At 35.4% G+C, this 27,825-nt stretch overlaps 1 protein-coding gene across 2 annotated transcripts in view; it reads right to left on the bottom strand.

Annotated features, from left to right (window-relative positions):
- Positions 1–27,825, bottom strand: part of DLGAP2 (DLG associated protein 2) — a 312,584-nt gene that overhangs the window by 233,177 nt on the left and 51,582 nt on the right. For both annotated transcript variants that reach the window (XM_026845663.1, XM_026845660.1), the window contains exon 2: positions 12,461–12,493. In XM_026845663.1, coding sequence (XP_026701464.1) covers positions 12,461–12,493 — 33 coding nt within the window. The remainder of the gene's footprint in view (positions 1–12,460; positions 12,494–27,825) is intronic.

The raw sequence follows: 27,825 nt of genomic DNA, 5'->3' as shown, positions 1-27,825 counted from the left end.
CAATATGATGAACTGAAAATTACTGAGGAAAAGGGAAAAATAAAATCTCCATGGTGCTGTTCATGACATTAACTTAGAGTTTTATTTCAGTTCCTGAATTCCACAGCTTACAAAAATTACATCGGGAAAGTGGTTCACCACTAGTTTTGGATTCTCTTGTTAAAGCACAAAGACTGTTGAGATGGAATTATCTCAACACTGTAACTATTTCACATTAGCTGAGAAGTACTTTAAGAAGTTTCTTTTCAGAATGGAGTCTGATTTGCAAACACAAACATGCAGTTCTGAAAAAGGACACTGTCTTAATATACTTAAAAACAAAAAATGTAATGACATAATGAAAATTCAACACAAAATAAAAACAAGAGGTTACTGTCTCCACATATGTTGAAAGAGAAATTATTTTCATATTTTAATTAGTCCATCTCATAAAGAAGGCTGATAATAGACATTAGTGAAACGTTTAACATTCAAAGTTTCTAAATAAAAAATGAGTCCATTCTAAAAAGTGAAAAAAAAACCCCTCTTTTTCTTACAAGTAACTTGTTGCACTGTGTTGAAAGTCCTATATCTGAAAGAATACATTTGTCTCGTTATCTTTTCAAGCATTATATTAAGTAAAACAAATACTGAACCCTGACTTTTTTGCGGCCTTAACATAACAGTATAATATATTCATTTTCTTGAGCTTGCTGAAGCATATAGTTGATTTATACCACTGAGAAAAATAAGCCATGGGAAAAGAACACACTGACTCAAGTTTCAGCTACATTGTATGGGGTTAAAACCTGTAAAACCATCAGTGGAGTAAGAACTGCACTGTGGAGGACATGCGGACTCTCCATGTACTTAGAAATCAAGTTTTCAAGTAACTGGAACATACCATGTCAAGATTTTCAGAAATATTTTTTCAGAGACAAATGCTGAAGAGCTTTCTTAACGTTCAACTGCACAAACTAATTGCTATTAACACGGTTGCTGCCATCATATTCATGGACAGTCAGTCAGCAGATACAAAAAAGTATTTCCAACCACATATTCAAAGCTATTTTTTTGTCACTTATTACATACAAATGTTGGCTTTAATATTTTATAAGGTGTGTGCTGATTCCAGTGACTAAAATTGTGGTAAAAGCCAATGGAAAATAATCAGCAGATACACAAGTCTAAATCATTCTGCTTGAAGTTCTTTGCTGTGAAAGTCCTTGCTATTTCTCTACATAATATTTCTTCTATTATCAGTTGTAGCTCTGCACAAGGTAAGAGCTGGGGATTTTCATACTTCGTTGAGGTGAATGTTGCCAGAAGTTTTCTAAGATTTATGTAAATGTACACTCTAGGAGAAATCAGCATTCCTTCTGCAGGGAAATCTCTTTAAAATTAATGCATTTTTTTGCTTTAGGAAAGGGTTCCTCTTCCTGGTACTCTGTTTCTTAATCTTTTCAGATTGATGATCCAGAATCAAAGTAAAAATCATTCATGATCTGCTCAGTCAGAATGAAATGCATACATGCATGCAATAATAATCATACAATTTATTTGTGGATGGGTTTTTATTTGATTTTGAAGGTCACAATGTTTGATGATAGGAAAGGAAGTTTTTCTTTGCTTTCTGTTACAGTTATGCTTCGAGGGAGGTGATTCTCTCCCTCTGCTCCTTTCTTGTGAGACCCCACCTGCAGTCCTGTGTCCAGCTTTGGGGCCCCCAAGATAAGAAGGACATGGACCTGGTTGGGTGGGTCCAGAGGAGGCCATGAAGATGATCAGGGTACTAAAGCACCTCCTGCTGGAGGACAGGCTGAGAGAGTTGGGGTTGTTCAGCCTGGAGAAGAGAAGGCTCTGGGAAGACTTTATAGTGGCCTTCCAGTACTTAAAGGGGGCTACAGGAAAGATGGGGAGGGACTCTGCCTCAGGGAGTGTTGTGCTAGGATGAGGGGTAGTAGTTTTAAACTAAAAGAGGGTAGATTTGGATTAGATATAAGGAAGAAATTATTTTCTGTGAGGGTGGTGCGTCACTGTCACAGATTTCCCAGAGAAGCTGTGGCTGCCCCCTCCCTGGCAGTGTTCAAGGCCAGGTTGGACGGGGCTTTGAGCAACCTGGTCTAGGGGAAGGTGTCCCTGCCCATGGCAGCAGGGTTAGAACTAGATGATCTTTAAGGTCGCTTCTAACTCAAACCATTCCATGATTCTATGATTCTTAAACCTTATAACCACTGATTTTTTAAATAATTTCCCCTACCCAAAAGATTTAAATACCAATCAAGAAACAGTAACTTAATCTTGCACACAGAAGATTCTGTGATATTATACAGCATTTTGCATCTCACTCATGTTCACCTTTACATATAGAATCAGCTTCACCTTTTCCTAGAAGGCAAAGATACTGACAATCCCCTTCTGGCTCAAGGCTCCTGTCAGAAGTTGAGCTGCAAGCTAAGGCAGGCCTAGCTTTCCTTATAAACCAGTTGTCTCAGATTGACCATCTGAGCATTCCCTGAGCCTGGGACTAAGGGACAGACCCAGGGACTGATACGGTGAAAGTCAAATCAAGCTTGCAAACTGTCCACCCCAGGCTATGCACCTGCAGAACTTAAAACTGACCCATAAGATCTGCCACTTCAAACTTACTCAGTCAAATCCTTAGTAACTTAAATAAGGAATGAATGCTGAAATGTGCCCCCTTGAAAAAAGAAATAAATCTCTATGGTTTGGTAGAAATCCATCATGTTTCTTATCATACAAAGGCACAAAACTATCTTTTTAAAATATAAGTAAGCTAGAAGCTGCAGGCAATATTCAGGAGACATTGGTGTTCAACTTAAAGAGATCTGCTATGTGTTTGTACAAAGGAGTATTACAGTTGAATGAATACACAAACCCTAAGCATTGCAGAGCGTGAAAATTAGAAGCTGAGGAAAATCACAGACAGTTCACACTACAAAAGAAATTTTCTTATTTATCATACATCTAAAATAACACCATTAAGAGAAGCATTCTACCACAGAAATTAACATACAGCAAAGAAATCTGACATATACAAATGACTACTCAAAATAAGACATTTACTGTAATATAAAAGCATGCTAAACAGCAAAATAAGAAAAATGGAAAAAAAGAAGTGCGTATATATACATAGATACTTCTATTCAAAGCTTAGTTTAAAGTATCACCATCTTCTAGGCTGCGCTGACCTTTACTTGCATTGGTCCCTACTCCAGCAAATGTCTAAGTCCTGACCTCCATAGGACTAAACAACATGTGTAACTTCATTCACTGTTGGCAGAGCTAATAGTCACATTACCAGTGCTCCACGCAACCTTAACTGTGTGCTGACTATTACCTTTGAGGCCATCTCTCTCCCCCCAGAAATCAAATCAGCTTTTCATTTATTCATTATTAGAGCAGGGAAGATGAGATGATCCTTGTGTTTGGTTTTGTATGTTTTTTTAATCACCCCAGTGGAAAATGAATGTACAAATAATACCTTCTGTATTTGGGATTACATCCTATTTGTCCAAATTAAATCAGCTTCTTCTTTTTCTCTTTTGCTGTTTGCACAACCCAGGAGAGTGAATCAGTAGATGAAAAAAAACAAGGACAACGTAGTTTTGAGTACAGATGTTTCCTGTACATGTGAGAAATAGAAATGGCTGAAAAATTGATTTAATTTATTCTAAATGACAGACGAAGTCCTGGAAAATACTTTTAAAATAAAATAATTAATTTTCTTAAAACACACCTGAGAATTTTTTACTTTTATCCTAAATTACCACAAGATGTTCTGTAAAATAAACATACCAAAATTGAGATGACCATATCTCACACTTAGCTTTTATAGGTCCTAGTCCTTTAAACATGTCATTTGTGATTTCAATACAGCTAAATAAAATGGTCAAATTTATTCCTTATTATAGACAAGAGTATTCATTTTATTAATGCCATATATAACCATGAAAACTATATAAACTATAGAATTTGGAAGAGTTCAAAATTAAATCTTAAAATATTTCAAGTATAACTAGACACTGAAAGCTTTCTTTGCAACTAGGTCTTTAGCCGGTATACTATAGACAACTTTTGCTGTCTGCTCAAATGAAAGCACCATGAAAATACAGTGGCAACATGTTGTTCAATATTGTTTGTATAAAAACATACTATACCTCTTTGCTAAAAATCATGATACCATCTCATGTCTTCACTTTATATAAAACCCAGCACAGTTCAAGAATAATGCACTTTTTGTATATACCATACCTTGTTATCCTAAAGAAAATAATGATTAAAATCTGACATACTAGTCCATTGAGAAAGATATTTAGAAATATTATGGTTTGTACAGTCTCCAATTTTCCAGGGTATTTTATTTAAAAAAATATCTAGTGTAACTAACTTTCATATTTCCTTTTGATCTAAGAGTAAAAAAAGGTTCAATATTTCAGCCTGCATAATGAAGAATTATAGCAATACATTTGAATACAGCTTGAAGATGTTTCCGTGAAGATGAAAGATCAAATCACATCACTCTGAGAGTAACAGATAAACCATTAAAAAAAAAAAAAAAGTGTATTAGCAATACTTGGATCCGGAGGAAGTTTTATCCTACCAGCAATTTTGCCAGAACCTATTATTTAAATGCTAGCAAAGAAGTTCACAGAGGTACACAAATGTGACTATTCCTGAAAACCAAGGTGCTGGCATACAAATGGATCAAAGCAGAAAGATCAAAGACCTTAACCCTGAATTTACATAAAATTTTTCATACAGGACTGAATAAAGTCAGCATTATGTCAATCACTTCAGGTAATAATTATTAATTATTATGTGATAGCAGGAAACTAACTGTTTCAGTGCTACATATACAGAACAATAAACTTTCTGATTTGAACAAACAACTGTGATTTTTTTTATAATTAGCAGGAATATAACCAATATTAAAATTATCCAAATTAGATTTTATTACATGTTTTTTCCTTAAAAATGTCAGGATTATATGTTGTGAAATGTACTTTGCTTCCTTAGACAACTTCATTTTTTGTTTCTGATAACTGTTGGTCTAGTAAATAAGTGTAAAAAGTTAAGACTACAGGACTCTTGAAAGTCATTGCTAACAGTAGTCAAAGTGCCAGATTTCAGTGTGGATTACTAAATGTTAAGATTAGCAAAATGAAGATTAAAAAAATTCTCTGGAGTTATTAATATGCCTGTAATAGTTCCACTAGATACCAAGGGAAATGTTTATACTGAGAGACAGAACTATCCAGATGGAACATCATCAATATTAAGACATATTGCCAAGATTAAGGTATTTTTCTGAACTACCTACTGTCTGGATTCTTTAACACAAAAAAAGCTAAAACAAAAATCCAGATTTATTTACCCCTAAACCCCAACACACTTGTACCAACCAGAACACAGAGGGCACCAAAGTGGGTAGTGCCTGAAATAAATCCACCACTCTAATACTGACATATCTGAAGAAGCCTTTTTTTTTCCTTAAGGAAAGTAAGAGGTTTTGGTTGCTTTTGTCAATTATTTATTTATATTTATTGTATTTCCCATATTCTATTGAATGTTTTATCCATCTTGTGAGCAAATACAAACAATTCAACAGTACATTTTGTTTTGATTTCAAAACATTCAAAATTTCTTTTCTAAAAAAACCCCAAACAAATAAATTAAATTAATTCTCAACTTTTAAAACTCTTATTTTTAATTGCCATAAACATCTATATGGGTAAATGAGTGTCATACTCTAGCATTCTTTTACCTTTGATAAAAGACTTGTACAAACTCATTTCTTCTCAGAGAAAGACAAAATTTTGTTGACATCTTAGCTTGAACATGTAAATCAACTGTAAAAATCCATCTAAATCTTCTGCCACTTGGATTTATTGTTAGATAATATATAAATGTCAGAAGATTCTCAATCTTCTGACACTTGGAGACAGGCAATATCTATGCACTGGTTCTTTGAACTATTAGCTGTTTAACAACCAAAAACCCCAACGTTCACATTTAGATACATTAAGAAATATGTCTCCTCTAAACTCTTCTTTTACACGGAACATTTATTTTACTAATTAACAGAAAGTCACTGTTCTAAGGTTTCTGTCACAAGCTTGAGCCCAGAAAGTCTAACAACAAACAACCTCTTCTTGTGCCAATCACTTGCAAAAATAATGGGAGAATTTAATTCAAACTGTAGGTACATACCACAGCCCAAAAGAGATCTGAGACACTGAGGGAAGAATCTGAACTTCCTTGACAAATTCTTAGGAAAAACTATTGAAAGAAAGTGCATGCAGGAGAAATAAAGTAGCAAAAGCACCAGAAAGTGCATGGCAGACTTTGCTGTTGCAAGTAAAATGTGTGACTTTCAGAGAGGTCTGCAAAACATTTTTGTGGTTTACAGTGCTAGGTGCAAGAAGATGGCTACTTGGGGGCAAAGAAAATTTCTCCCACTCTTTGGACCTTCTTTTGCCCAGGACTACTTCATTCTTTGCAACTGTACTAAAGATTATTAAGCAATCACTAACTTAATTTTGTTCCCACTCTAAAATGGAACAATCTGTAAGATGCTGATTCTGGCTGCCACTGGTCACAAGAGATAAAAATACGAAGAATATCATAATCTCTCTGCACTGATATCACTGGCTTTTTATACACTATACAGTAGATGAAGCACAGTACTGGTGTGCTCTGTGGTGCAAAGGCTGTCTCATTAGTGGTGGACTTGGTAGTGTTAGGTTAACAGTTGGACTTGATCTTAAGGGTCTTTTCCAGCCTACCTAAATGATTCTATGACTCAATGATTCTATGTCAGAGCAAGACATTTCTGTACGTCATCTCTCTGAGTATCCTTATAGGCTTTGGATGGAAACATCCACAAAAGTTAACTGCAGTAAATTCTAATGCACTCCAATATGAAACTTTTTGATCTAGAGCTGCCCCACTGAATGAATATACCTAAAAAGATCCAGTTATCTAGGTGAGATAGGAACACAGGAGTATTTCCGGTTCATTATTTGGAAGTTGACTCTTGGAAACTCACAAGTCCTTTGCAGAAGGAATACAAGGATTTTCTCAAGGCCAAAGGTTTACCCAGTAGGGTATTCAGTTTCTGACTGCAATAATTAAAAAGTTAATAAAAAGCAAACATGAAAAAATTATTTATAATAACCTACCTCTGGGGATGCATCTCCTTTGTCTATTAAAAGACAACATTTATTTTGTTTGTATAAAAACATTATGTTGATAAAAACTGGACTTCCCACTATCCCAAATCTGTCACAACATTCTTACTGTTCAGTGGTAATTGAATTTGAGGTCAAAAAAAGATCAGAAGTCACATTTGAGGTCAGAAGTTTACGTTGTGGCACCAAGTTCCACAACTGTATTTGCTTTTCTCAGTTATCCTTGTTCCACTTTTGAGTGCTTACTTGGTCTGGACATATTATGAAGCTGGAATGCATGGATTCCATGGTCCCGTGGAAAATGGGATGTATCATTTACTACAGTATTAAAAGTGCAGTAGATGTATTTTGGTTTTTGTTTGTTTGTTTGTTTGTTTGGGGGTTTTTCTATTGGTACCTTCTCTACATTACAAGCAGCAAACTATCTCAGTATTTATTTATGTAGGATTGCTTCTTATGTATCCCATCAAGTTTACTATATAAATTATATATATATATAAATCTATATATATATATAGATTTATAAACAAAGATTCAACTCAGTAGTTCAGGCTAGAGTAGTTCTAGCACGCACAAGCGGTGTTTTAATGTACTGCATTGTACTCTCCATCTCATTCTTTACAAATATTCATATTTTGCTTGTTTGCTTTAACTATCATCCTAACTAAAGTTCTTCACTGAACTGTTCTATGGTGTTATAGTTAATGTAGGTCCCAGCAAAGTAGAGAAGTATTGTTACTCATAGCCTTTGTATATATCAATATCTTTCACAATGCATGGTGAGTCAGACGATTACTACATGCTGTGGAACTGAAAGGACATTTGCCACATAATATCTCTAGTAGAATGAGATATGAATACTACAGTCCGTATGTAGACTGCAAGATGAAGAGGTACCAGATAACAGAGTAAAAAATAGGTAGGACTGCCTGCTCTCTACTTCCACAGTCTCTGCGTAGTTGCTCACCATATTCTGCCACTCTCATAATGCATCAGGGACGTCTACACAGAAAAGCTTATTTTCATCATGCAATGCTTGTAAATAAATTGGCAATTACTCTCAGTATCATGATAACAGGAGAGAAGGCTTAACACCTTCAGCAAAGTTAACCTGGGTTTTCCCTCGTATGGCTATCCAAATAAAATTGTACACATAGCCACTCTTTTTTATCTCAGAGTAATAAGAATCCAACAGGACCTTAAGACCAACAACAGAGGGTCAGATCAGAGGCCAGTGTCCCTGGTGTTCTGTCCCTCATAGCCACCGGTAGCAGATTCTTGGAAAAAAGCAATTTTCCATGCTTTCCCTAGTTTTAAGAGATAAGTGTCAAAAGAGAAGCAGAACATACAATGAAGCTTTACCTGGATTCAGTAATCTATAGCTTCTAGCAGCTAAAGGAATACCTGAAAGAAGTTGTATCATTATAATTATTTTCTTTTGTTGAAACGGGCAATAGATGGAGAAGCTGGACAGAGTCAGACCTTGTATTAATTCTTCTCAAACTTCACTAGAAACATCCCCATTCAGTGGTATTCTTTTTTAACACCACATTTTCCAGATATATGTGTTCAGATAAATCTTGTGCTGCCAAAGACTGTGTAAAGGTGTCTGTTTTTACAAAAGTTAAGAAGTGCTGGTATTGTACAGGACTCCTTTTATTTAAGAAGGAAAAAAACAGAATAATCATAAATATACAGTGACAAAAGCCATGAATAGAAACATTAAGTCACTACTGGAGTTCTGAAAGATATTAAAATGAAAGAAAAGCTTCCATTTGCATAGGCTTTGAGAGGACAGAGTGATCTATGGAAATCTTAGCTGCCATCAAACTTACTTATTTGCTAATATGAGGAGATAATATAGAAAATTCTATTTATTAATATAGTCCTTTCAAAAACTTCTGTGAATAAATACCAGGAGTTAGAAAGAACTGAAATGTCTACTTGAGGCTTAATTGTGGTAACTGTTTCTGAAACTTCAAACTTATCATGACCACACCAGTCTTTCTAACAGAGTACATTGACTGTCACAAAGACTGAGCTAGACATGTGTCTATAACATGCCATCTGAGCAGGAAAAAATATGAGCAGGAAAAAAAACCCAAACAACCCAACAGTGTTTACCATGACAACATAATCTGCCAACTGCGGGTTACTCCTGCAAAGGTGACTGTTGTCATCTGTCTGAAAACACGTCATTGCTGCTCTTGCATTTCCAGAAGATGGAGCAGCTTGAAGTCTCTATACTAATGGAATTTATCAGACCACTAGCTCTGCCTTCTGCAACTTTAATTTTCTCCCAGTATAAATCAGGCCTCCTGGTCTTCAGGCATCTCACACTGACAGGAATGGTAATTGATGTGCTTGTCAATAACACAGAGCAAACCTATGATTTTTGAAACAGAACACATAAGGTTTTGCAGCTCATACGAAAGACTGATTCTCAAACAGACACCTCAGTGTTGTCCAGCTCATTCTCTTTAGATGGGCTGCAAAGGAGGACACATGACACACATTTATCTACAGATCCACAAATTCCACAAGTGAGACACTGAAACATGAAGTTTGTATTTTGATAGTTTATAATGCCCTCCCACAGCTGATAATTTTTCACTCTATAAAACATGCACGTGCATTGTCCCACACCTGTGCGACAATGTGCATGCAGATTAACGCACTTGCTTCCTGAAGTGCAGCACTAACTGCTAAAACTTTGCAAAATGCCCTCAGCAAAGAGCATTGTTTTATGCAGTCACTTCCTATTACACTTGGATAGATGGTAATCCAGGACCAAACTGTGGGTTTTGAAAGAGGAGTGATGGTTAGAGAAAGGATGAAGCATCACAAGAACAGTGAGGACTGCAGCTGACCAATTTGACAAACAGAATCTGTGTCTTGCAATACGCTTCCATTCTGCCACCTTTCTTATAGAAGGCAGAAGCTGTTCAGAAACTCACCGCTAGCTGCCTGTAGGTTTTTCAATAAATGGCATAAGCTTTAGAGGAACTCAGAAGTGGTAAGATGTTAAGTCTTGTCTTTCTCTCTCCCAAGTCAGGGAGATTTCTTCAAATCTACAATTTCATAAATGAGTCTCTGTTTACCACTTCAGAAATTAAAATAGGAGGCCTACACCATGGTGTATCTGTCCTACAAGTTTGAAGATTCATCTTAATATACTAGACTACATTAATGTCCTTAGTGAACTTTGATTTTTGTCTGAAACAGAGGAGGAAAAAGGGAACCTGGAGGCAAACCATATGTACCATTAACTGATATTCTTTGAATTTGCCTCAGATACCAAAAATGCAAACTACAAGTCACAGAGTATCTCTAATTTCTGAAGAAAGTTACAGAGAAAAGTCAGGAATTCCAATTGTAAAAAGTTGATTTTTTCATTATTTCCTGTGTTTCTAAATAACTCAGTTTACTATGAAACTGTAGCAAAATTTATAGAAAGTTTCAGAGGAAAATTATATTTTTTGAGACTTAAATTGTTTTTTTTCAGTTTTGATTTATACAACAAAGATGTGAAGTTGCTTTTAGAATAGCTGCCTAAAAACTAAAGTCATATCTATTGAGCAACTACTTCATCACAGAAACACATATAAAATTTCTGTGAATGTACAGTGTTATATCAGAAATTGTGCTAATCTGGCAAGGAAAAAACTTAAGACTCTAAGTCTTGTCACTAATCTAAAATGACATTAATTTCAGTATTTTTAAAATTGAGGCAGAGAATTAATAATTAGCATTCCAGTAATACTGTGTTTGAGGAGAGAGTATGGTGATCCAGGAGACATTCATTCCTGGGAAAGTGCATTTCTACTCAGTTAAAAACTTAACATTATGTTCCTGAGCACTGTTCCTACAACAATATATATAATTATATTTTGATTGTGGGTTTTAGTCATATAAATGTAAAACATTTTTATTACTGATTTTTTGGGGAATTCCCTTTTTACAAAGTAAGTCCACATACATTTATTAACTTTTCAAAGCTGAACCAGTATGAAAGAGCAGTAATGAAAAGAAAGGAGAATTATTGTTATAAAGCAGGCATACCATTAGCAGCACTAATCCAATGCATAACTTTAAAGTTGGACAGCCTGATCATGAAAGGACTATCGGATCAAAAGCAAACAACCACCTGTCTTATGTTTCCTGTTATAAATTTAACAACTAAAGGACAAAGAGAATGAACAAATCAAGAACTGACTGTTTATTAAAGGAATGCAAAGCCAAAACAAATCTCTAAAACAATTATTTGTCAGTAGATAAAAAAGTTAATTTTCTGAGTTATTTCATTAGTCGCCAGGTCTCAAAGCCTTTCACTTCCAGGCTTCATCTCTTAATAACTTCTCCCTCCTAAATTTATAAAACATTAGAAGTTGGACTTGTTTTTCAGACACTATTCAAGATAAAGACAAACATTTCTGTGATCAGTTAAGAATCTATAATTTTATTTTTTCATTAATATACTTTGCTCCAGCGTTTACATTTGCTATTTTGAACTATGTTTCTTTAAAAGACACCAGATCGTTGATTTGAAATAAGGTCAGCTTTTTGACATTTTCTTTATAACAACGCCAATGTTAAATAAATAAATAAAATAATAAATAAGGGATATTTTCCTCAGTAATGACCTACTTTAAAAATCATAACCTCATTGCTTCAGTGTTTAGGTGAATTGTGAGTCTCACCTTGGCATTTAATTAGTCACTTGGAAAAAAAAACCCAGACAAAACAAACCACCAAACACCTTCATGTGGGCATGTATTTGCACTGCATAACAGTTATTGCTTAATTATCTTTATTTCAGAAGCAATATTTATTCACTTCACCTGCTAAAAATTGTTAGCCTCTCACAGTTCTCTGTAAATGTAATATCGAATATAAAAACATTTTCCCATTACCCTTTTATGTCCAATCTCTTTGTTTTCCATCCTCAAAATTATGTCCTTAAATGTGTCTTCACATTCTCTCTTACTCTAAATTAGTTTAATAAACACACAGAAGAATAAGAAGTAAATATTTCAATTTTTGCTCTATTGGAATACTTGTCCTTTAAGATATTTCCTACCTGGAGCATGTACTGTGCTTTACTCGGCTTAATTCAATTAATTTTTGGTATTTGACATAGGGGAAACTGTCTTTCATTGGTTCTCATAATTTTGATACCATTTCCAATCTATTTTACATGTGTATCATTTGAGTCAAGTGTTCACCCCTAACTTTTTTGAAAAATATTAGTAAGAAAACACACTCACCTTCAGGCTCCCCACAGAGTGTACACTGTGACTCTGCAAAGAAAAAGAGATAAATTATAATTTCTTGATATTAAGAACTGTCATAATTACATCCAAATATAACAAAACTTATAGAACTCAAAGTTAGTGTGAAAAATGCAATTCTATTTTCAGCACTCATTTTTAACAGCTGCAAAATAACTTTCAAAACAGAGATTTTGCAGGAAGAATTTTAAAATAGAACTATATGAATGTCTAGTTACATTTATATAGCTATCACCTTCATCGACTCCAGCTGAATACATTCACATAGCAGGACTCTTTGCTTCCACATGACTTCTCTGTATTTGTAGATGTATAATACTGAAGTGACAACAGTCACTCTAATAAAAAGTTTAAGCCTCCTAATATTTTATTATTTGAGGTAGCAAACAGTAATAGTGACAGAGTTATTATCTTCCTTTCTCATAAAAGACTTCAAGTCCTCCCAGGCAAGAGGAGTAAGTCAAACAGTCAATGTAAATGTGCAGTTACACTCTGCAAAATAATCATGTATAGAAATGAAAGAAATAAAACTCCATCATAACAAACAGATGGTCTCTAAATGTACAATTACTGTTTTATTCACACACTACTATTTGGAAGTTGGCTGTCTTAAAAATTATTTTGTGCAATGTACAAATATATATATACACATGCAGGAAATATTTTAAAATATCCCTTGAGATCGAGCTGCTTCAGGTGTTAATATCAAGCTGTAGATCAAAGCTATTGTTTAGAATTCAAATAGCAGAATTGATTGAAATCACAGGCAATGTAATCAAGTTGGCAGATAATTCTGATATACTGGAGAAAGTCCTACTATAACAAGACAGGACAGTATATTTTAAATCACAAATCTCTGAAATCTCCTTTATAACATTCAGCTCAAAAATTACATCTCTAACCGCAACTATATATATATATATGCAAGCACACACACATGTGCACACGCATGTATACTTTTTTTGTAAATTCAGTACAAAAAAAAGTTATACATGCTGGTATATGAAAATCCAATTTTAAAGCTTGCTGAAATTATATCTGGCCTTGAATGACAAATAGGAGAATGGACTTTAACTGGGATCTTGACTTGAAGGCAAAAAAAAGACAGAAATATAAAATATGAAACACATATTCTGAGTAGATTGACCCTTATAGCACCATTGTGATGTTGCCCGTTATTTAGAAGTACTTTCTCTGTACAGATAAGAAGCTGTCTCACATCTTTCATATATTTTAAAGAAGTTAGTCATTATTGTTTTTAGTACTGACAGAGGTTGTAGCGTGCATGAGGGAATGGAATGAGAAAAATTATGTTTATCCAGGAAACACTACTGCTGATAGGTTGATCACAGCTTTTAAAACAGCATAAAGTTGCATGGTAGAGACAAATTAATTTTAATGCAGTTGAGCGCAATGAAACACGTAGTCGAACAGTCCATTGATAGACGCACTACTGTCCCCAGCAGATCTGACAAACTAAAACCAACACCGCAAGGCAAGCTTGAGAAACCCCCCCAGTGAAAAGCATGAAAAGCCTAGTCTCAGATAACACGGGCCTGTTTCTTTCGCTGCTGGATGAAAAATGCACTTGCCACAATCTGAAGTGATACAGAGGAAGCAGCCCAGAAGATCTATTTTTCACTTTTAATTCAAAGACTTTCTGAGGTTTTACTGAGAGGGGTTGCCTGTCTGTGTGCAGTTTATTACCCTGATTGATAAGGAAGAACAAGCTGAGACTTGGTTTTTTAACTTCTGACTTTTTGCCGATCCTCTACCTTCTGCTAACAACTGCTTCACTGGTTTGTTAAAATCCAAAGATTTTAACTGTCTGATAATTTTTTGCATCTCTAAGCACCATCTTCCAAAGATCCACACTCAACAGTACAAATGAATAGCTTCTCTCATTTCCTCACTAACATAAATCAGTGCCAATGTTCCAAATATGCAGTAGGGTAGATAGTCTAACTTCAAAATAAGGCTTGTACCTATGACTGCTGCCAGAAAGTTGTCCAAAAGCTAGCTAGGTCTCAGCTCTATCCCTGCCAGGCCACTGTTTTTTTTTACTTCTTTGGGTGTTTGTTTAAGGTCTCCTGTTTGTTGGCAAGCCAGATGCTTCTTCCCCTACCTCAGCGTGCCTGGGGAGAGTTTATGGGGGGATTTTGTTTTAATCCATCAGTGTATGCCTTCCAGAGGCTGGGAATCATTTCAAACTGACAGAAGGGCCTCTCCTGCTATACTGGTAAGAAGCAGACTTTGTGGATGTGGATGATTCACCAGCAAGCCTCTGTTTACACATTTCCTCACTGTAGTTTGCTACTGTGGGGGAGGACTAGATACCCTTTTTGTTGTGCTTGACACATACGGATCAAGTGACAAATAAAAACACAACCGCTTCTACTAGACACGTGAACAACATGACAGGGAGGTTGTACAAAGCGCTGTTTTCCACAGAGCTTCCACAGTTTTCTGTGTGTCTGTGTGTTTGTGAGAGAGAAATAATTAAGTCTATTTAAATTTGTATGTCCTATGATTGATTATTGTTGGAAGATTGCATGTCCTAAGTTTCCAAGACTAACATCAAATAAAACATACACATCACACCCCAATATTTTTTGTATTTGTATTTGTATTTGTATTTGTATTTGTATTTGTATTTGTATTTGTATTTGTATTTGTATTTGTATTTGTATTTGTAGGTTTACATTCTCAAATATTTGTAGATTTACATTATACAGTAATACAGAAATCTTAAAATCTTGTAAAGAAACTGTCTTAAAACATATTTTAACTTATTTTCTCTGTAAGAAAGTTGCTGTATCTTGGTAGAAAAGATCTTTCTGGAAAATAGATACTAAACATCTGTACTCACTTGGACATTTTCTAATTTAAATTCCAGTTCTGAGGTCAGATGACAGCAATGAAGGACATGACAACAATGTAACAAGTTACCACTCCATCAGGTGAAATAACATTGTTTAGGCTGAGATGAGCTTCACCTAAGGTTGGGTATCTCAGCATTAATGTTCAAAATCTAAACTAGTCTTAAAAGATTTACCAGTTAGTGGAAAGAAACCACCTCCTAACCTGCCTTAGAAACCTATGTTAGCATGAGATGAATCAATAAATGTTTTTTGTAAGTACCTATTCCTTTTTTTGTGTGTGTTGTAAGGGGTCTTAGACTTAGGCCTAAGTCTAATAACTTTCACAGCAAGAGAGAAATGTTCATTATAAGGACCTCTGGAGGCCATCTAGTTCAGCCTCCCACTGAGAGGAGGGCTGTCACCAGTACCAGTTCAGCTCAGCTGGGGTTTTGATAGTCAAGTCCTGAAAGCCACCAAGGATGGAGGTGCTAGAACCTCAGCGGGCAGCCTGCTCCAGTGCTGCATCAGCCTTGTAGGGTCCTACTTGAATCTCTCAGCTTGCAGTTTGTAGCCATTGTTCTGTGTTATATTACCCAGCATCTCCAAATGGACTTTGGCTCCATCCTGTCTGTAACTCTCCTTCAAATAACTACAGTCCACTGTGAGCTTCACCTCAACAGACTAAATAATCTCAGCTCCTTCAATTGCTCTGACCACAGGGCTACCTGTAGACTCCCTCCAATTTCTTCCTATGCTTCCAGGAGCAGGGAGCCCTGACCACTAAACACTATTCCAGGTACAGCCTCACCAGCACCAGAGGGAAATAAAAACATCCTCAGTTTGCTGATCATACTCATTCTGGCATACTCCAGTATGCAGTTTGCCTATTGCAATGAGAACATTGTCTGTTGACCCATAGGCAACTTGGTTCATGTTCCTTCAGAAAAAACTAAATGAACAAAATCAAGTCTCAATACGATCAGTCCCCTGATCCAAGTCTCCCACCAATTATAACAATGTTAATGTATGGCACAGAGGAAGAGGGAACACATGTCCAAACATGGGTAGACCAAGACTGCTCTTTTGAGGACTGGCCAGCCCAGAGATCAGATTAAGAGAATTGTGAAACCTCAGACTCAGAAAGTAACTTTCATATGCTCACATTGGATGAAATGACATCTACAGTGAAAGTGGTGGAATAGAAGCAGGGACATTGCCACATTTCAGGCAAAGATATTTCTTAAGCCTCTCCTCACAATTCCCAGTAATAGATTATGCTTCTACATATCTGATTAATCTAAAATATTATAATGATACTTTCACAGGAGGTATTCTTTCTTTTTATTATGTTGCTAACCGACTGCAGCTAACAAACACTCATACATGTGAATAACTTCTTTGTCATTGCTCTCAAAAGTAAAATGACTAAAATGGGCGCGTGTTCAGAGATTTGGGACCCAATAAATCAATGGAACAAGGAAAACCTGTATTTATATTATTAATCTCACTCTATCGTTTTGAGATCATCAAGCCAACAGAAATAATCCTCCCAGATACAAGAACTTGCTGACAAAATAGGTCATAAGAAAGATCTTTTGAAGAAACAAATTTATCATGAAGACAAGCTCTTTTTTCCCCTCAAATGATATGAAATTTATTTTATTTTCATAGTTTTTCTTGTCTAACCTAAATGGTAAGTGAAACTAAAAATAATAACCCCAGACATGTAAATGCCAACATTCTTTCTCCAAAAAGGTGAGTTCAACATTCATTTTTAAATTAGAGTGAAGATAAATTATTCTGTTAAACATGTTCACTTTTCCTTGCTTTGTATATAATTTTCTTGTATGGCTGATGCAAATACATCAAAATCTAGTATGAAGAGCTGCAGTAAAGAAAACAATATATGGGCTGGATGAAAGATACAAAATAGCCAGTATGAATAAATTAGAATTCAAAATACCCATGCAAGCTATATAATGTTGGGGAAATGAGACGGCACAATATTAGTAGTATTTTAAATCAGTTTAAAGACAGTACTGGATAGTATTTAACAGTTAACTACACTTTGAAGTATACTGTGCTCTCAGCAGGGGTTTACCCAGATTATGGACTCCAGCCTGGATGACCAAGGTATGTGGAAGTGACAGTATGACAAGAAATAATATGCAAGGGTGAGAAGCAGTGCTGGGAACAACTTTTCAATTCAGTACTACATTTGGAAAATGGATGCAGTCGGCACTTCTGACTACACTCTGAATAACACCACATATCCAGTTTTGTGTCCCCACTTCATTTGTGTAGCTGACCTTTCTGCCTCTCTTTCCTCTTATACTATGAGACCTTTTGCAACTCCTTCCTGCTGCCACACTTGTCTATATTATCTTAAATTTTAATTGCAAACATGTATGTTCTCTATTGCTTATATTGCTCATTCTTTTTTTTTTCTCTAGTCTAAATCTATTTACTGAGTGACCAAAAAAAGATACCTCTGTTATATAATTACTGAATATCACTGCTTATTTGAATTCAGAATTCAGTGTATCAGAGGAAAACCAGAAATTGTTTTTGTTTCACAGAGAAATATGGTTGGCCTCATATTATTTTCTATGAGGTTGCTTTTCTCTCAGCTTGCCTATTTTTTTTTCTTTCCTTTATGCAAAACAGTAATAATAATTTTAAAAGCAATGAAAAAATAGATCAAGTTTCAGTGAGGAAATTTAGCAGATAGTACTTTAGATTTTGGTTCTAATGGCAAGAAAAGCAACTGTTTCTGACACTATTTCATCACTGTCTCTTTACATCATTTTACTGATGTCAGTAGAACAGAACTCTGCAACACTTAAAGAGACATAGAGTAGCCATGCATTATATTGAGATTTAGTATAGCTGAAAATAAAGGTATAATTTAAGGCTAAACTATGAGACTTCTAACAATTTTCAGGATTTTAATCCAATACTTGTATCTAAACATGGCTACAATAGGACCAATAAAAGCTGACTGTATTATGATCTAAGTTTTCCATTCTCTCTTTTCACGTCTTTTTTTTTCTCCTACACCTTTTGTCTTTATCTGTAGCTTGTTCCTCCTGTTGATATCTCACCACTGCACAAGACCATCAGCTGAAACATCACCTTGACAGAACTATAGGATAAACTGCAAGATTATATTATGTCCACCAAGATTCTCCCATTTACAATCATCCTCTTTGTTCCACACCAATGCTAGAGCAAATCCTGTGGAGATCTCCTGCTCTGTGTCCAGTCACCCATGTAGGTAAGGCATTGAGAGACACCTACAAAAAACAATTAGCTTTTTCTTCTGCAAAGCACATTTGAGCCTTACCTACAGATTTTTTTCTAAAATGCTCTCTAAAACCTTCAATGTCAGGGAATATAACCCTTTTCAGGTAAATTATCTCTGTTGATAAACTATCTTTTAAGTCGGAGACATTTTTCCTATATAGCCCAAACAGGCATTGCTTTCAACTATGCAGATGAATAAAATTTTTAAAAGTAGGAAAAATTATTAATATCTACTTCAGATACTCATTGTTTCCTTCCGGTCTTGGTTGTTTGGTTTTGTTTTGTTTGTTTGTTGTTTTTTTTTTTTAATTTATTCTAAGCCTTCAATTTTTTCTCACAGTTGTGGTTGCTAATATTCATTTCATCTTTGTTGTTCTCCCCTGGAGTCTTCCCAACTTAGCCATATCTTAAAGCTATAAGTGCCCCACACTGAATGCAGCACATAACCTGAACCCTCTGACTACCAGGTAGAGAAGAATATTTATATCCTTTTTATATTTCTAAGAATCCCACTGGCCTAATTTTGGGCAGCATTATTTTCTTGACTTAAATGAGATCTTATCTCATCCTTATAGAAAGGAATTTGACCAGAGGTACCTCAGTCACTATCATAAGAAGGAAATAAAAAGTCAAGGATATTTTATTGTTCTGCCTTTGCAGTAAGAGCCCTGTTCATGTAATCCATGTAAAACAAGTGAAATCCACAAAGCATTCCACATGCTTCTTACATCTTTTTGTCTGAAACTATGAAGTGGTGAAAATAATAAAAGTAATACTACATAAAACCACTATATTTCTTACAGTATTTTGGGTGCTGACAAATAGTACAAAAGGAAAAGAAAGCAACTATATCTGGACTCAGATATTGTTTAGGCACATTTTCATGAACAGTCATAAAGGAAATAAATAAAAATAATTTCAAGTCATGCAATCAAAAGAAAAGCATGCAGTTATACATATATGTGCACACACACATTTAAATGTGTGTATATACCTACATATACTTAACTGTCTATCTTGAAACATTTTTTCTTTTTCTGAACCATAGTATTTACACAAAAAAACAACTACCAGCAGTAAGTTCATCATGCAGAACGTACTTAGAACTATTGAGGATATAGCCAATAAATATATTTCATCCCTCTGAAAATATTTCCACAAGCACTTCTTGCTGAGTGTAAGTCTACTTTCCTGCCTGCCTCTCACTGCTGATCACTTACGGTATGACCACTCTCAAGATGAGATTCCCTTGTGTTTGCAAATTCAGCTTTCTTGAATCTTTCCTTTTAACTGGGGTATTTATAACAAAGGGCCTTTTACTGCCCAGGATCAGGCCTTGGGGTTAGGAAAAACAAATATCTACTAGAGTTTTGGAGAATAAGAAAAATACAATAGAAAAAAAACAGCTGCCTGTGAGAGACTAGCAGCTGGGCTATATTGGGAAAGACAGAGCAAGGGGAATCAGTAGCCCTGAGAAGGGCAGATACTGAAAGAACTTTAAATAAAAATAGGATAGAGAATAGCCATTATTAAAATAGAATGAGCCTAAAGCAGAAGAAAATCAACCATCCTGGCAGCAAACTTTGTATCCTTTTGAGCAAATGAACTGACATCTAACCAAATGTATAAAGAACCCACTAAGAGCCCGTTAATTTCCCTAGATAAAAATATAAGGTTCATGCTCAAAGCAATGCCAGAACCTATTCACAGTATTTGTGCATCAGATCTTTCTCCATATGGAGTTTACACATTACACGTGCATTAACCAAGCCAAAAGAGATTTCAGAAAAGAATTATGAGACCAGACAATCAAATATTTTCATAGGAAAACAAAAATAACTGAAGCAATAAAAAGCAAAATATAAACCACTCAAGAAAGAAAGAAAAAAGGTAATTTTTTCTTGATGAGCTGCACACTAATACCTTCTTTTCAGAGGAACATCCATAAACACAGTAATAAAATGGCTGAGCTTTAGCACACTTCTGATACACATTTCAAATGCACAGTATCAGAGAGCCCAAATATCCAGAATGAGTCCAAAATCAACCAGAAGATGTGTTTATAAAGAGAAAATCTACATGTTTTTCTCCTCATTTTTCTTCTCATTTTCTAGTATTTGACGTTCGAAGGTTAAAGTGAGTCATATTCCTCACAGTCGAGGGAAACTTACCACCCCCTAATCACATTGTTGCATATTTATGAAAAACACCAAGGAGAACAAGGCTGGTGATAAAAAATTTTGAGAGTGGAGACCCACGAAAATGCTGTGAAATACAAAACTGAAGACAGTCTGAATCAGAGGCTTGCTCCAAAAACCCTCCGGAGCCAATGCAAGTGTTGCTGGAGTTCAGCACACTCAGGGTCAAATCTCAACAGCATACTAATGCAAAACTAGCCAGGCTATCTATGACCCACCATCTCTCTCCTTTTTGTCTTTTTTTCTCTCTTTTATTTTACTTTGCTTATTTTAAGAGATTTCACCAACAATCTTTGGGCCTCATAAGAACAAGTAAAAATGGTACAAGTGCAAGTTGAGCATGAAGTAACAAAGAAGCAAGTAGATGGCAAAAAATATAGAATGGGACAGCACAGTTATATCCCTTAGTTCAGAGTACTGCCAACTTCAAAGCAACAGTAGGTTTCTCAGGGCCTTGACCACTCAAGTTTTGAAAATCCACCAGGAAGAACAATCAACAGTCACTCTGGTTAACTGTTCCAGTGTTTCATCACCCTCACCATGAAGAGTTTTTTCCTTGTGTCTAATTGAAATTTCCCTTGCTGCAACATCTATTCCCCCTCATCCTTTCACTGTGCATATCCGTTAAGAGTCTGGCTCCATCTGGTTGTAATGACCCATTAAACAGCTGAGGACAGCGATTAGGTCTGTTCTCTTCTTAGCTTCCTCTTCTTCAGGCTGAACAGATCCAGGTCTCTTCAGTGTATCCCTGTGCATCACATGCTCCAGTACCCTACCCATCTTGGTGGCCATCCTCTGGACATGCTCCTGTCTGTATCTTTCTTATACTGGGGTGGGCTTGGAGAAGGGGCTAGAACTGGGCACTACTCCAAATACAGCATCTGAAGTGCCAAAAAGAGGGGAACAAGCACTCCCGTTAACATACTATCTGTACTGATGCAGCTCAGTGTGAAGCCAGCATTTGTCTCTGCAGATACACTTCTGAGATCCTAATAAAAGGGCACTCAAAGACAAAAGGACTGTGATATACAACTAAAGCTTTGAACTGGTCCAATCCCAAACATGTAGTGACCTCACATGCCAAGTGACTACTCAAGGAGGTTATAGCAGCAAACTCTGACATGTCAAGCAATGTCTCCCAACAGCTAGAGACCATAGCTCAAGGACTGATCTGATGTATAGGCCTTTTCTATTGTCCTGAAAAGGAACCCACTATGGATTTCTTCATAAATATAGGCTGGGAGAAACAAGGCTTGTTTACAAGACAACTGAGCTATCGTCTGTAAAGATTTCTGTCTTGATCAGCCTGTAATGACTTTTGAGATCTAGTGACATTTCTGTATATCTCAGGAGAAGAGCTTCCACAGTCTGCTCTCCATCAGAAGTGCTGTCTTCAGGTGGGAGTGAGTAAATACAAAGGAAACACAAATTTAGCATGAAACATTAAACTTGATTTCAAAATAAACAAAAATCTGTTTATGCTATATAGGATTTGCCGCCAAACAAAAGTGTCAATAAACCTAATCTGGAAAAATCTAAAAGTGAACTGACAATATGCTTCCCTTTCCATCTTGAACATTCTCAGAAAAAAAAAAAGTCTTCTCTGTTGATGATTTCAAACCCTTCCATCTCACTGGTTATATAAATGGGACCTCTTTCAGCCATTACAAAGGCACAAAGAGCTCATTGCAGGACTCAGACCTAAGCTCAAAATAACAAGAGGGCTTAATTTTGGCTTTTACGATAGAAAATAAAGATTTATTTTGGGTAATAGAAACTTTCCAGTGAGTTAAAAAGAAGAAAACGTTTGCCATTTTCTGTAAAACAAATAATTTCAACTCCAATCTCCTAACTTGTTCGGGTGCAGTGAGGATCCACACCTGTAAAAAAAAACGCTATGCTGGAACAAGATGCAAAATTGGGCACATCTGGAAACCTTTTGTGCATGATGTTTTCCATAGCGAACATTCCTTATCAACATTCATAAACAAAATCAATCTAAAATTCCAGTCGTAACTAAACAAACATTAATCAGAACTTTAGATACATCCTTTGACAAAAAGATGTAAAATTACAACAAAGAAATAGGAGTTGAGAGTCCAAAAATATCTAATGAAGCTAATACTGAGATATGGAATTCAGTGGCTAAAAAATAGTCTGATCTTTTTGCAGGAACACTCATAAAGTCAACCTTAAATAGCTAAAAGCAACCTTGAAAAAGCAGATTTAAATTTGCTATTTCTTTTCAACTGTATGCATCCCTTTTCTTTCTTCAGTACATCATGTACACAGCAATGTGTACCTCTTTTAGCCAACCTCACGTTTTAGATTACTGCAGCAAGCTAGAATTCTCTGTCACTGATTTGACCTTCACTTTCTTTATACTTTTGTAATGGTCTGGTGATTTCTTTAATAGTTAGCTACAATGAAGTCCAGATCTGCAGTATTAGGAGTCTCTGTACAGAGCATAATCACTGAAAGGAGCCCTAAGGTCAAAATAAAAATTGTTAATGCACAATATGCTGCAGTTGCAACTGCTAAGTCTCATGGATCAATATGTGCCCCTTAGAAACTTCAGGGAACCTGAAGTGCAAACACTCAAAAGTCATATGGGATGCTTTTGTCTGATTCTTAAACATCACTGAAATTAAAATCTCAGCACAAGCCTTGCAAGTATTTTAGACATTGTTATTAATATATTAAAACTCTTATAAAACTCTCAAATTAAATTAATGTATAATATACTCAGCTAATTAAGTACAAATCATTGGCATTATCCTCATTGGAGCAAAGTTTCATCGACCAGTCTAGCCTAAAGGCAGGATAGTTAATAGCCCCATCTGAATGTTATTGCCTTTTGGAAATTAAACGTTTTGTTGTGTCAAGCTTAAGATGAAGTTGTATAATTATACATCACTTTCAAGACAGTAAAAAAGCAGGAGTCCAGAAAAGACACTAGTCCATAGTAAGTGTCTGTAATTTCTCAGTCAACCAAGTTTAAAGCAAAATCAGTTTCCCTCTATTCTTCAGAACTATCTTTTTTAATTCCAAATCCATTAAATAAAATTTCTATTACAAATGTATTTTTCAGTCTTAGAATAGTAAGAACTTTTCTCTACTTCCTAACAAGATACTGGAATCAAGTTTACATTAAAACATGAAAAATTACAGATTAATCGAGCAGTTTCTCTTTCTGATCCATCATTCAAAGTCGATGCCAAGAAACTGTCACCCTTGGTTTGATTTTTTAGTTGAATATTTAAATGGGAGAAAATTTGCTTCAGTCATGAGAAGTTTGTTGTTAATGCAGCCTCTTCTTTTAGATAACTGTACTAAACTCTGCTGACTGACCCCTAAACAGTCACTTAAGCGAGGTTAACTGCAGGACTGGGTATGAATTTAGAGATTATAAACATGCACATTATGTGATTTCCACTATTTTACTGACCTCCATCAAATTATTTACAAGATGTAACTAAGGGGTAAATTCCTGAAAATTTGAAACTAAGGAGATTATTATTAACAAGGAGACAATATTGACAACATTACAAGAGGCAAGTAATGAAAAAGTTATGATCCATCTTTCAACAGTAAAGTCATAAATACTTATCACAAGTTACTCATAAATAATGTCACAAATGACTAGTTTATAATGCTAAATTCTCCTAATCACAGAAACACCACTGAATTACTAATCAACAGAAAACAGACATACACAGGTGTGAAATTAGCTGTCATATTTAATACTTCATCCTTTAAAAAAAAAAAAAAAAATCAACTAGCTATTTTTCACCACCGTTGATCTAAATTTTCTTTTTTAAAATATTTCAGTTGTTGGATGATGTAATTAGACAAGTTTGACTTCAAAAACTATCATACCTCAGATGTAGCTGAAAAACCATAAAGCTTAATGTTGGCTAAGATGGGATCTAAACATAAACAATTTTCCCAATATAGATAATTTTCATTAATATTTCTGGCCCTATTAGTAGCCATACAGTCTTCATGAACTAATTGTATGACATACCAGTAATAACATGAATCTATCTGTTAGATTTAGAAATTCTTTGGCTTACATGAAGTTTTATGGTATAAATTGTCTAGCCTACTTTTATGATGTTAATAATAATCCAACAAAAATTCATTTAACATCTAAAATACCTGGAGGAATCTGAATACTTGAGAATACTCATAAAAAATTTCTACACATTTTTTATCTTTCTATGTTCTAAAGACACACAAGATTTTCTCTATGGTTATAATTTTAGTTCCATCTGGTCTCATAGCATTAAAATTAAAAATTAATTACGTTATTTTTCATAACAACAAAATTCTGAATATGAAATTACATGCTTTCACATAGTTACATGAGATGCAAAGCAGTAAACAGCTAAATATTAACACTGATTTCAGCAGAATAAGGTACTTTTTATATATTTTCTGAAATGTGTCTGCTTTGAAATTGGCCCAGATTAAGGAGATCCTTAAATGCCCATAGAGCAAAAATAAAGAAAATTTATTCCCTCCTCTTTACCTTATTTTCTGTCAATTAAGAGAGCTCACAATATACATATCCTGATTATGCTAATGCAATAATAAATTGCATTATAAATAAATTAAGAAAATTGAAATGTGAAAAAGTTAAATTACACTAGAGAGGGAAGAAGAACTAATCTCTTAAACAAAGCTTCAGGTAAATCCCCAAATTAGCATCGCCTCACTTTGAAGATATTGAACGCGATGCTTACAGTTACCACTCAACTGATACTTCCTTTTGTTGAGCAGAAAAATCAAGATCAATGGCATCTGGCTGTTGAAACAATAATTAGGAATACAAAAGAACTGGGAGCCCTGAGGAAATCCAGGTGATTTTAAGCAGTTCTTTAGCTTGCTTGTCCAGGGAACTAGAAGCTCAAACTCTGCATTTAAAAAGGCCTTTGAAAATAATATTATTGCTGATGCACAAGATCAAATGTTGCAGTAAGCCTGTGATCCCTATGACTTCATGTCCTTGCCACGACAATTTAGTCACACTGCTCAAACTAACAATTTACAAGGGTTATGCTTATAGGAAACATATTTCCACAGTAGAAAGAAACTGTTCTGTATAGTTTGCATAGTAGGTCTCCTTATTGTAATAGCTCCAATTCCAATTCAGCTGATTTGGAAATAAGAGTCTATCATGAAAGAAAGAGATTTTCCTACATAGAATCTAGCAAAAGATCTGCAAATACACTGACAAGAACAAAGGGTAAGAATGAAATTTGTGAGAAAGAGCTTGGCAACAAGAATCTAGGGCTGAAGAGACCAACTCACAAAAATAACATATTAAGGTAAAAAGTACCAGGAGGTAACAAGCACTACAGAATCAAAGCACAAGGCTTAAAATGATTACACTGAAATGGTATACAGAAACACTGAGAAGCTGAAAAAATTCAGTAGATCCAGAGAAAGAATAAAAGATACATATGAGAATTTAAAGGTGGTGGGTTTTTCTTAAATGCTGTAAGCATTGGCATTGTGAAACATCTGCAGAAGTTCACAAGTGCATAGCCACAAATGAATGCTCATTTTTTGTTTACTGAAACACTGAAGTTCTTTGGAAGTACTACTAACTTCATATGAATTCCCTGGAGAGAGTATACTCAGAGTATAGATAAATGAAATACTCATTCACAGTAGGAGCTTGGTCTAAGTGTGGGAAACACAGCATCAATACTGTATATGAAAATTGAGAGAAGCGTGACTCAGACATTTTTTTTTTGAAAGATGGGGAACTTAAAATATACAACAGTAGGAAGTGAAAGATCAGGATTTCAGTATGTGTCACCATGGCTCAGCCAAAATCAAAGGAATCTCACTGTTTTTTATCAATTATTTGGCCCAAGATCTTCCAATCTGTGGGTAATAACACAACTGGAGACAGAGCCAGTAATTAAGAGAATGCAATTGGATTCAAAAGGTTTTCCATTATTTTTTTGTGACTGGATGAGCAGATGGCAAATGCAGATTAACTCAGAAAAAATGTGAGATAATTAGCAGGGAAACCAAACACCAAGTTAGAGAATATGTACTAAATGGAAATCTCATCTAGCAAGCTAATCAAGAGAGGAATTTGGGGGTTATTATGAAAAATAATTAAAACCATCAAATCATTTCACAGCTGCTGGAAAAAAGAAGGCAAAGATGATAGCAGGTTACATTAATAAATAGATACACCATGAAGTAAAGCGATATTATTAGTGTTCAAGGCATTTATTAAGAGCCATCTAGAATACTCCACCTGGCTCTGGCAGGCGTGGGAGTGTGCGGCCAGGCAGTGCATTACAGATGAAAATTTAATGTGCTAGTGGTACTCCCCAAGTACCAGGCTTCTAGTGCTATTGAGACTGAGCCTCTGCCAGTCTCATTCATGATGTGACAAATTCCATCCGAACCTAGGTAGGTTATTTTTGTTTCCACTGCTCTTACAATCTTGTTTCAGAGCCTCAGTCTTGGATGTGTAAAACCATCCTATTAAATTGCAACCCACATTTATTCACGGCCAGTTTATTCTTACACCGGCAATACAATTCAGACTATATCACTCTTCTTTCTTCCTGCTGTTTACCTCCTTGATAAACATATAGAGAGCATAATCACATCCCTTCTTGGACTTCCCCTTGCTCTGTAAAACTTGTAAACACATTATATTTTCTCTTGTAACGTAAGCACTCCTCTTTCCTGATCACCACAGTAGCCCTGTAAGCTCAAATGCTCACTTCTTTTCCGGCGCAGATTTCTGCTCTGTGGTCCCTATGCTTGCAGGAATCACTTATGACATTGATATCTATGTTAACAAGCAAGGAGCCCAAGGAAGGGGACATGCTCAGCTGTCGCACCAGCCAACAAGTCAGTCTAAGTGCCTACTGGGAACAAATCCAGAACATAAGGGTAATGCATCAGCTCAGATATATTGGTGTAAATCACAGTACCT

Source organism: Athene cunicularia (assembly GCF_003259725.1).
Source record: "Athene cunicularia isolate RWA chromosome 3 unlocalized genomic scaffold, athCun1 chr3_part1, whole genome shotgun sequence".
NCBI lineage: Eukaryota > Metazoa > Chordata > Aves > Strigiformes > Strigidae > Athene > Athene cunicularia.
The sequence above is the reverse complement of the archived record's forward strand: the minus strand, read 5'-3'. Positions and strand labels throughout refer to the sequence as shown.